The sequence below is a fragment of the Nycticebus coucang genome, chromosome 17, assembly GCF_027406575.1.
Source record: "Nycticebus coucang isolate mNycCou1 chromosome 17, mNycCou1.pri, whole genome shotgun sequence".
Lineage (NCBI taxonomy): Eukaryota > Metazoa > Chordata > Mammalia > Primates > Lorisidae > Nycticebus > Nycticebus coucang.
Window position 1 is genome coordinate 64758618 of NC_069796.1, and position 12506 is coordinate 64771123.

The 12506-nt window shown below is 34.5% G+C and overlaps 1 protein-coding gene across 2 annotated transcripts in view; it reads left to right on the plus strand.

The window, feature by feature from the left end:
* Positions 1-12024: 12024 nt before the first annotated feature.
* Positions 12025-12506, plus strand: part of GABRG2 (gamma-aminobutyric acid type A receptor subunit gamma2) — a 147151-nt gene continuing 146669 nt past the window's right edge. The window contains exon 1 of one of the 2 annotated variants that reach the window (XM_053566857.1): positions 12025-12501. In XM_053566857.1, the coding sequence (XP_053422832.1) occupies positions 12395-12501 (107 nt within the window). In that variant the 5' untranslated portion in view covers positions 12025-12394. The remainder of the gene's footprint in view (positions 12502-12506) is intronic. The other variant, XM_053566856.1, reaches the window with a different exon arrangement.

Here is a 12506-nt window from a genome sequence, read left to right on the forward strand (position 1 = left end):
TGGTGATATTCTTATGCGACGACAAGGAGCATTATGAGAAGATGAAGATGGAAGTGGTAATGCACTTTGACACTCAGGCTTTAGAACTCACATCTGTGTATTGTTTTGAACACAGCAAATCATAAGGCCAGGCTGAGTTCAAAAGATGCAGAAAAAAATCCCGTCTCTGAATTTAGCTCATCTAGTATTCCTCTATAGCAATGATGTACTTTTCCTCTCCCGTGGAATTTAATAAGCTTGAGATAACTGAGCAAAGCATTATTTTTCCAGTTTGTTTTAGGGCAATAGCCTGGATATTGACTTCATTAATGTTGTGGTCTAATTAAAGGAGCTCATTTATTTGGAAGGAGCGATAGATATTTTCTCCCACCCCAATCCCAAGGAAATTCCATTTAAACTAAACATTACTGAATGCTAGGAATTTAAGATTTATATACATCTCCTATACCATCCCCTTATTTTATTGATGAGAAACTAATACCTTAAGAAATGCAGTAATTTTCATGAGGTCACAAAGTTAACAAAAGAACTATGATTCCTGACTCTGAATTGCTTGCAACATGTTGCCTCTAAGTTTTGTCATAACTGATGATTAAAGAAGTGAATTGATAATTGTGCTTTTCATTATAATCATGCTATTAAGAAACTGTGAATAATTATACTTAAGAGTGAAATTTCTTAAATTAGATTACTTGGGTTAAAATCATGCTCTGCCATGAATTATATGATGAACTCTATGGGCAATAAGTTAGCCTCCATAAATTTTAGTCTTCTCAGGAGTAAAATTGTGAAATACTAGTATCTGTCTTATAAGATTTTTTTTTATCACTATCTAATAAGACCTGTCACATAGCACATTTCTTAGTACAGAAGTATACTTATTATTAGGAACAATATTTATTTTATTATTATTTTATTTTTTTACTATGATGAAATTAACATAAATAAACTCCTCGGATCCTGTGCATAATTTGATGAATTTATAAACCCATGTGATAAACTCCCTAATAAAAATGCAGAATACATTTTTCACTCCAGCAATTTCTCTTGTGCCTCATAGAGATGGTCAGCACCTATGTTAGATTTTAATCACATACTTTTGAAGGTTATATACATGACATTGTGTAAGTATTTGTCTTATGCTCAACATAATATCTTTGGGAATCAACAATGTTGTAGAATGTATATAGTATAACTGTGTGTTCATGTGTATGTATATATTAAATGAGTAAGTTTGTCATAAGATGATTGCTGAACATTTTTTCATTATATAAATATATTGCAGCGTGATTATCCATTCTCCTATTGATAATATTTGGACCATTTTATTTTTGAATGAATCTATAGAATTCTTGTACAGGACTTTTTAGGAGTCCATATTTTTGGGATTTTGATAAATATATAAGTTGAATTATTTAGTCATATGGTAAATGAATGCTTAACATTTTGAGAAGCTGCCAAAATATTTTGCAAGTAGTCGTACCATTTTACATTTTCACCAGAAATGTTTGGGTTTTGATTACTCTATATCGTCAAAAAAATTGATATTATCAGTTTTGCTAATTTTGTCTATTCTAATGAGTATAAAAGATATGAATTGGGTTTCAATTTGCATATCCTTAATGACTGTTGATGCTGAACTTTTTCATATGCTTATGAGATACATGTATAATTTCTTTCATTAAGTGTCTGTTCAAGTATTTTGATTATTTTTAATTGTTTTAATTATTTTTTATGGATAAGCATTATTCCCTGAAATGATTATTTTATCTACTGAGATGATTTTGATATGTTTATTATTCAATACATTGAATGATTTTTTATATTAAACCAAATTTGGGTTTAAACCCATTACATAAGTATAACATAGTGATTCATTTTCATATATTATTGAGTTAAATGTGACAACATTCTATGAATAATTTTTACACCTGTGTTTATGAGATATCTTATTATATTCTTTATTTTTCTCGCATTTGTCAGACTTAGGAAATTGAAAACATCTGACCTCTTAAAATGAACTTGAAAGCATTTCATCCTCCTTTACTTTTATGCAAAAGTTCTATAAAATAGGTTTATTTTTTTTTCTTTTGAGTGACTGATGTAATTTAATAGTAAAGTATTCTGTGAAAAAAACTATCTCAGAAAAAATGTTGTTAAATATGTATTAATTTCTGTAATAGATAGAGGGATATCTAGATAATCGATTTCTGCTATCAGTTTTAACCTTCGTTTTATCAAAATCTATTCAGTTAATCTGAGTTGTTAAATAAATGAGAATAAATTTGTAATAATTTTTTATCCCTTAATAGCTATGATATCTGTAGTGATACAGCCTCATTCATTCTTGACAGTGATTAAGTGTTTTGGTTGTTCATTTATGTTTCTGCTTTTTATTCTGATTAGTCTGGCTAATGTTGTTTTCATTTGAATTAACCATGACAAAAGTGGTTTTTATTTGAAAAAATAAATAATCAATATTATTTATCTTGAATAATAAAAAAAGTCATGGTTAATTTTTTTTATACCTTTTCTATTTTGTTAATTTATTTTCTTCCTTTTATTTTTTTGCAATTTTATTGTCTACTTACTTTAGGTTTAATTAATTCATTTTTCAGTTTGAACCATGTGTTCCATTGTATGGAATGTATTCCATTAATGTATTAATTAGAAATATTTTGTTCAATTTTCAAAAATTTTTAACTCTTTTATATTATTGACGTATGATTGAATTCTGCTGCAGCAAGCTTTCAAAAGTTTGATATTTATTGAGGCTTATTTTGTGAGCATTTGAAAAGAATGTATATTTGTACATTTGTTTGCGATTATTGGGTGTAGTGTTTCATAAATGTAAAATCAAACATCTTCTATTAATGGTCCAAGCATAATTGGGGGGTTTGTTTAATTCTCTTCTTCAGTCAGATTCTGCTTTTTCTTTCCTTTTCTTTTTTTTTTTTTCTTTTTTAGATCAAATCTTGCTCTGTCACCAGAGTTAGGTTAGAGTGTCATGGCCTCAGTCTATAGCAACATCAAACTCCTGAGCTAAAGTGATCCCCCTCTGCCTCAGTCCTCACGTAGCTGAGACTACAGGTGTATAGGACAATGCTCAGCTAATTTTTCTATTTTTAGTAGAGACGGGGGTCTCACTCCTCCTCAGGCTGGTAGTAAACTCCTGACCTCAAGTAATCCTCCCACTTTGGGCCTCTCAGAATGTTAGATTTACCGGGGAGAGCCGAAACATCTGGTCTGCTCTATTCATTTTGAACCTGTATTATCAGCAGTAGATAATCATAATTTTTATATCTTTCTGATATGATATTCCTTTCATCATTCTATATATCTCTTAACTCTCATAATGTCTACTTTCAGTCACAATTTTGCCTTTTGGCTTCTGTTTATCTTGCTGTTTTTCCATTCTGGTCTGTATTTTCTGCCTTCTTTTGTGTTACTAAATTGTTTTTTAGGTATTCAAAATTTTTAATTTATCAGTGGTTTTGTCGCTTTAAGGATTGCCATTTTCTTCTTTAACTTGTCAGTCTTTTTACAGTTGCTATTATACCAGTTCATGAGATATGCAAGAAACTTAAGACAATACAATTTATCTTCAAGTCCAAAATAGTATTTAATAAAAATTATAAGAGGCTATTGTTTTGGACTAACCTCATGCACAGGGCCCCAATAGAGAATAAAAATCAAAATGTAGTCACCCATTCTAATAATCCATGTCACCAAACCTAACCTAAGTTGTTTACTTTCAGAGAAATAAGAAGAGACACAATGGCCAATTTTTCAAACAGGTCATCTAATTTATTAATTTTTATTTGAAATTTTTATGGGTACATAATAGCTATATATCTTTATAGGGCACAAATGATGTTTTGATACAGATGTACAATGTGTTTTAATCAAATCAGAGTAATTGGGATACCAACACCTCAACCATTTATCATTCCTTTTTGTGAAAACATTTCAATTCCACTCTTTTAGTTTTTTTAAAGTGTATCATCACTTCTTATTGACTATAGTCATTTGTCGTGCTATCAAATATTGTTCATACCATCTAACTACATTTTTTCACACACTAACCATCCCAAGTCTATCTCCCCAACTTCCCGCCCCATCCCCTTATCTTTCACAGCCTCTGGTAACCACCATTCTATGCTCTGTTTCCATGAAATCAAATGTTTTTAATATTTAGCTTTCACATGTGAGTAAGAACATTCAAGATTTGTCTTTCTGTGCTTGGTTTATTTCACTAATACAATGTTCTCCAATTCCATCCATGTTATTGTAAATGACAGGATTTCATTCTTTTTAATGGCTATATAACATTCCACTGGGCACACATACCACAATTTCTCTATCCATTCTTCTGTTGAGTAACACCTGGGCTGATTCCAAATTTTGTCTATTCTGAATAGAGCTGCAAAAAATATGGGAGTGCAGATGTCTTGTCAATATCCTGATTTCCTTTCTTTTGGATATATACCGAGCAATGAGATTGAGATTGCTGGGTCATATGGTAGTTCTATTTTTAGTTTGTTGAGGAAACTCCATACTATTCTTCACAGTGGTTGCATTTATTTACAGTCCAACTTATAGTGTCCTGGTGTTCCCCTTTCTATACATCCTTGCCAACATTCATTACTGCCATTCTGATAAAATCCATTTTAACTGAGGTGAGAAGGGATCTCATTGTAGTTTTGATTTGCATTTCTCTGATGACTAATGATGTTGAACATTTTCTCTTATACCTATTGTTCATTTATATGTCTTTGGTTGAGAAATGCCTCCTCAGATCTTTTGCTCATTTCTTAAATCAAATTACAGTATTTGATTTTTTTTTCCTGTGGAATAGTTGGAGCTTTTATTACTATGTATATTCTAATTACTGATCACTGTCAAATGGATAGCCTGTAAATATTTTCTCCTATATTGTAGGTTGTCTTTCCCCTTTGTTGATTGTTTCCTTTCCTGGGCAGAAGCTTTTTAGATGGATGTGATCTCATTTGCCCAATTTTGCTTTGGTTGCCTGCACTTTTGCTGTATTACTCAAGAAATCATTGCCCAGACCAATATCCCCAAACATTAAGCCAATTCTTATCTTCAATTAGCACGCTAATGAAGTTCCCTCTGCTTTAATCCTTCCATAAAAAAGGTATCCTGAAGTAATTAATTATTTTTCTATAATTTCATCTTCCTGTGCCTACTTTACAAGAAGAGTAACTTTGAAAGTTACTCTTTCAAAGTTCTTTGTTCTTTGCTTCTGTTGTGCCTATGAAGTCAAATTCTTCTGCTTAGCTGATTGGAACACTTATATTATGGAATGAAACATTGTTTCATTCTGGAATTAAAATAAAGTATAGAAATCTTTAGATTTACTGTAATTTCATCCTTTGAAAATATTTTGTGCTATTATTTATATATGTTTTATACGTGTTATGAACTCTAAAATGTATTCTTATAGCTTTTACATTGAAGAGTCTGTTATCTTTTAAAGAAATCAAGATAAAATATATTATATGTTATGTTTTCTCAAATATTAACCATTTTCAGTGCTCCTCACTTCTCATAGATCTGGGTTCCCATCTGGTCACACTTTCAGCATGAAACATTTAGCATTATTTTTAGTTAAGTTCTACTCATAACAAATTCCCTTAGCCTTAATTTATCTGAAAGTGTCTTTATTTGCTTTTATTTTTGAAGGATTTATTTACATAGATAAATAAAGATATAGAATTCTATCTATACATTTTATTTTACCACTTTAAAGATGTTGTCATTCAAGAAACCAGGCACAGTGGCACACCCCAGTAGTCTCACCTACTGGAGGATTTCTTGAGTCCAGGAGTTCGAGGTTGTAATGCATAATGATTGTGTCTGCAAATAGCCACTGTACTCCAACCTGGGCAACGTAGTGAGACCCTCATCTCAAAAACATAAACAAACAAACAAACAAACCAAAAAAACAGGAAAAGAAAGGAAGTTGTCATCCACTATTTCCTGGCCTGAATTGTTCTGCTAAGTCAACCATAACTTTGTTTTGGTCTAATAACTATATTTAATTTTTCTTTGGATATTTTAAAATTTTTTATTATATCTGTGGGTTTTGGATATGTGACTATAAAGTTCCTAGGTGTAGTTTTATCACATTTATTCTGTTTCAGATCCACTGAGCTTCTTGGATCTACCTGTGTATGTTAACAATTTCCATCAATTTTGGGGAAATTTTGGCTACTTTTTTAAATATTTTCTGTTTAATTCTCTCTTCTCTCTCTAAACAACTTCATTGTGATGTTTAATATTTTCTCAGAGTTATCCAGTGGCTCTTTTATTTCTGCTTTCAATATCTTTCTGTGCTTTTTAAATTGGATAACTTTTATTGATCTGCCTTCAAGTTGACTGATAATTTCTTCTACTCCTCTTCTATAATTGCCAATCTGTTACAGTCATATATCAATGAGTGGATACATCAGAGACAGCTTGTTTTCACATGTTCCTGTCACCACCATTGGTTTGCTACTATTTAAAGCCCATGCAGTGCCTTCTCCTTTTAGGTATTATAAATTTCAATTCTACAATTTCCATTTAGCTTTCTTTTTACTAATAGTTTCTGTTTCTATAGTAGATTCACTACTGTAAACTTATTTGATTATATTTTTTTCTTTAAGTCTTTAAACTATTTTATGATGATGGATTGAATATGCTTATCTGCTAATTACAGTATCTGGATCATCTCTGGTCATTGTCTGTTTCTACTGAAAATGTACTCTGTGTCTCTTATGATTTTTTTTTACCATGTACCAGACATTTTATATAACACATTAATGATATTTTGATTTGTTGTATTCCTCTGAAGAATATTGACTTTTATTTTAAAAGAGTTAAATTATTGACCATTCCATTTAATCTTGCAGAGAGGATTGGTTTTATATTGTTGACAGGTTAATCACTCTCAGCTTTGTCCTTAGGCCTAGAATGAATCCATAGTCCAAGAACAGGGAAAGATTGTGGTCCTTGTAGGGTTTTGAGGTAATATCTGAGGTGTCTCACTTGGCAAGGATCAAACTATTTCTTCTACAGTGGGTAGAAGATGAAAAATGGCTGAACTTTTCAGTCCTTTTTGATTTTTGCTTTTATTTGGGTCTCTTGATGTCTTTTCCCCATTTCCGTACGTAAACAACCAAGTAAGAGAAATTTACATACAGATGTGGAAATTTCTCTTTCTGTTGTTATTTTTCCTCTGTGATTTCCCCCTCAATCAGGGATGTTCTACCATCTCCAAAGTCTCTTTTTAAACCTCAATCCATTAAGACTTCTACCTTCTGCTGAGTCTAGCCATTCTGCACCTCTGGAACTGAGTAGTTTCCTGAGACTTGGGTCTTTTCCTGCTAAAGCCAGGGAATTCTCATGCAAATAGGGAAGAGCTTGTCACCTTTTAAGTGTCTTCAGGGGAAAGCCACATAATACTAGATGTCATCCAATTCATTTTTTCTCTTTAAGCATAAATCATCACACTTTTTGTCTATTTTTGGTAGCTTCCTATTACTTTGCATAATTGTTTACTTAATATTTTGCTCACCAGTATACTTATTATCTGTTAAGTAGTTATCCTACTTTGTTATTGCCAGAATTGGATTATAAATAATATACTTTAATTTTCCAAGCACTGAGAGATTTTTGTATCAACAACCAAAGTTGTCTGGACTTCAACCTAATAATTCATTTCTGAGTATAGTAACCATAATAAAAGCAGCAATAAAAATAATAACACAATCCTAAATTGTAAGAAAAAGGAAAACTTTATTTAGATCAAATTAACATGCAAAACAATTCTTTTTTTTATTTTTCTTTTTATTTTTTCTATTAAATCATAACTGCGTACATTGATATAATCATGGGGCATCATACACTAGCTTCATAGACCGTTTGACACATTTTCATCACACTGGTCAACACAGCCTTACTGGTATTCTCCCAGTTATTGTGCTAAGGCATCAACATTCCACATCTACCGAGTTTCACATGTACCCCTGTAAGATGCACCGCAGGTGTAATCCCACCAATCCCCCTCCCTCCACCCACCTTCCCCCTCCCTCCCCTCCCTTTCTCCCTTCCCCTTATTCTTAGGTTGTAACTGGGTCATAGCTTTCATGTGAAAGCTCTAAATTAGTTTCATAGTAGGGCTGAGTACATTTGATACTTTTTCTTCCATTCTTGAGATACTTTACTAAGAAGAATATGTTCCAGCTCCATCCATGTAAACATGAAAGAGGTAAAGTCTCCATCTTTCTTTAAGGCTGCATAATATTCCATGGTGTACATATACCACAATTTATTAATCCATTCGTGGATCGATGGGCACTTGGGCTTTTTCCATGACTTAGCAATAGTGAATAGGGCTGCAATGAACATTCTGGTACAAATATCTTTGTTATGATGTGATTTTTGGTCTTCTGGGTAGATGCCCAGTAGAGGAATTACAGGATTGAATGGCAGATCTATTTTTAGATCTCTAAGTGTTCTCCATATATCTCTCCAAAAGGAATGTATTAATTTGCATTCCCACCAGCAGTGCAAAAGTGTTTCCTTTTCTCCACGTCTGCGCCAACATCTCTGGTCTTGGGATTTTGTGATGTATATTGAACAATGACTTGTTAAAATCAGAGTATACGGATGACAGTTTTTTTTTTTAGAAAACCATAAAGTTTTCTAAAATGTAATATTACTAAATACATATATTTTTTTATATACACACACACTGATGAATATATATGTAGTAGAATCTCCATAGTTGACCATTTTCTTACATTGACCACCTCCATAAGTTGACCTACCCATCATAGACTGGACATGCACCACATGTACATATCAGTATCATAGGCCTACTTTCCTATGTTGACCACCTATGTATGTTGACCAGTTTGTTACAGTTCCTAGGATCAGGACACACTGCACCAAAATATGGCGCTGTGGCATATTAAGTATTTCAAGGTAAAAGAAATTGAGAAAACCAAGAAGCAGGAAGGTCATTTTGACTTTCTTCTGCACACCCTCTCTCCTCAATCAGGTCAGAAAACTACAAAAAAAAATTTAAATCCCTTTGCCCCTTTTCTCCTAAAGTGGGCAATAAAACCGAATTGACCTTCTCTTGAAAATAGTCCATAAGACCCATATCCCAGAAGTATCCTCCTTACATCTGGAGAAAAAGAATATTCTTACATACGAAGACAGACAAAAAGAAGAATCTGAACTTACTGAGTTCCTACCGTTTATTGCCGTTAGGAAATACCTATTTTAGTCCAATAATTATTTCTTCAAAACAATCCACTTCTTCATCAGACATAGCATGAACGATACAGTGTTTTTCCTTCAGGTCTTCATTTCTGAAGACTCCCATGTCATGTAAAACTTACATTAAATGGATGTGTGTGCTTTTTTCTCTTGGTTATCTGTCTTTTGTTATGAGGATCTCAGATATGGAACTTGGGAAGGGTGAGGAAAATACATTTTCTACCCACATATATACATTTAGGTTATTTACAATGCTAGAAGAGGTCTATTATCAATACTAAGGAACACAACATGTGTTGAAAAATCTTTGAAAACATATTAAAATACTTTTTTCAGAGAGCAGTCTCCGTAAGAGAAAGATCCACAGAGGCATACTGAGGCATTCTATCCACAAATGGGACAATCAGACCCAGATACTGTAAATAAGAAAATTTCCTCTATGGCTTCTCATAATACATTGGGAAATATTTCATTATGAAAATAGATTCTGTTTGGCAAGGATTCTTATAAGTCTGATAAGGAATCAATATATGAATCACTACGTTGTGACTGTGACAAGATTCATCCCCACAGACCCACTACTCTTGTCACTGAATAAACCCACTGGAAAATTTGGAAATGTCCTTTATGGTAGAAGATAAACTTGTTACATATAGATAATTTAATAAATATTTTCTAGCCTGTGGCATGTATAAATGTTGTTTGGTTTGGTCTGTTTTTATGTGTTTTATAACTAGACACAAAGCATAGCAGTGTTAACTCCTCTCAGACGGAGTATGAACATCCAATTTACATGGGCTCCACCACATTACTGATTTATAACCAGCCAGTAAATATACACATAAAAATATGGCTGGATGACTTCACTAAAAATAGAAATACAGCAACGAACAATGTAGGTTTGTTTTTTTTTTAAATTTATGCCTATTTGATCACATTCCTATTTTCTTTTCTTTCTTTCTTTTTTTTTTTTTTTCTTTTTGAGACAGAGCCATTTTGTCATAGCTCTTGGCAACTTCAAACTCTTGGACTCAAATGATTCTCTTGCCTCAGCCTCCCAAGTAGCTGGGACTAGGGCGCCCGCCACAATGCATGGCTATTTTTAGAGATGGGGTCTCACTCTTGTTCAAGCTGGTCTTGAACCTGTGAGCTCAGGCAGTCTACCCACTTCAGCCTCCCAAGTGCTGGGATTGCAGGCTGGAGTCACCACACCTGGCCCAACCTAGGCTCTTTAAAAGAAAAATTATAAATACAAGAAGGGGCAAAAGTCCCTATAGTGGAACAGAGAATGACAAGGAAAAGGGATTTATGTCTGCTCTGCCTCCATTTTAATCACACTGGGAAAAAAGTCAAAACTGCTTGTGAATCACTTTGCTGTTTTACTAGATTTTGTTCAAGTGCCCTACAATATCTCTGCCTAAGGCAGAGTTCTACAGCCATGTGGGTTTCCAGGTGTGTCTGTCGGGTCTTTTTTGCTTCACAGTCAGAATGCATCTCCTCTGCCTACAACATTGGCAGTAACCACTAGTGATTCTCTCCGCTCTCCTTGGGTATATTTTAGAGTTAGAGATAGAGTTCTGGACTAGATTATCTCATGTTCTATTCCTATGTCTCCTGCATTCTTCCCCCAAGTTCCATTCATAGAAGATGGTTTTTTCTTTGCAGAAGATGCACTTGTTTTGAAAGGACTCTTGCTACTTTCCCTGAGGGATCCAATTGGTCCTCTTTATGCATATCTTCATTGTTTTCTTGATTCTGCAGGAACCACAGAAACCCTCTCCATTTTCTTCCTCATGGTGAGTAAATAGGGTTTCCTCTGTGGTGAATGAACTTTTCTGACATACAGGGGAACCTTCCCCATATGTCTATCAGTATCCCCAGTTATCCTACACATTCTAGGCAAAAAGGAAACATGCTCATACTACCCCATTGTCCCCAAAACTTTCAAGATTTTGCTAAGAAGAATAATAACAAAAATAAGCCAATCTCACATAGTAAATAGAAATCTCTTTGTATTGTTAAATGACTTCTGCATCATATTCCTTTGCTCCCTTTCCCCCTTTCAAAAAGCAGTCTCCTGTTTTTGGTTTATTTCTTTACTCAATCAGCTATCCCCATGCAATTCTTTACCTAAATGTTCAAATAGTTTGTGCCTTTAGATGGGAATGGAGAACAGACAAGGGAAGAATGAATCCTGAGAAGCACAGAATTTCTGCTTGTCTTTTAATTCTGTCAGTGTTTTCTCCCTTCATTCAAATTGAATACACCAAATCTGTCTTCCTACAGAGTGGCTTACAGAAAAACAGCCACTCCTCCCTCACCATCTGCTTCCCCACATTTAACAGTATAATCATGATTTCTAAGATACCACGATTTTAAAACAAGGCTGCTTGGCAGATCTGAGGAACACCAGCTTCTGTCACTGGGTGATCTAGTTTCTGGGCTTGCTGAAGCATCCCCATCAACTGCAGTTCCTGCATGCCTGTGCATGCAGCGAAGGGTTAAAAAGCGCTGGAGAGACACCACGCATGTGTTAAATCCTGCTGCGGCGGCGTGCATCACTTACACTTTGACCTCCTAGTTAATCTGCGTGGTAATCATGCAGTCTCTAGTGATTTTTTTTATTTCTTTTAAGTACACGCACACACACGTTCACGGCCCTGCCCTTTCTAAAAGAAAAAAATAAAATAAAGCAAAGCAAACAAATAAACAAACCTGAAATGATGGACTTGGGGGAGTACACGTGAGTGCGAGAGGCATGAGATGGGTATGGGCGCGCGGCCGTCCGGGTCTCCGCGAGGGTCCCTCCCTGCGCGCTCTCCCTGCCTCTGTGATACGACTCCCCCAAACCTGGAAGCCTCTGCCTGAGCTGACGCTTGATGGTATCTGCAAGCGTTTATGCTGATCTTATTCCTGCCCCTTGAATATTAATTCCCTAAGCTGATAGCAGTACATCTCCCCACTGAGGGGACCTACGAGAGGCAGGTGGGGGGAGCCACCATCAGATCATAAGCATAATAATAATACAAGGGGGAGGGATTCTTGGGCTAGGAAGTGGCAAGAGGCAGGCAGGCGAGAGGAGGAAAAAAAAAGAAAAGCGATGAGTTCGCCAAATATGTGGAGCACAGGAAGCTCAGTCGACTCGACTCCTCTATTTTCACAGAAAATGACGGTGTGGATTCTGCTCCTGCTATCGCTCTACCCGGGGTAAG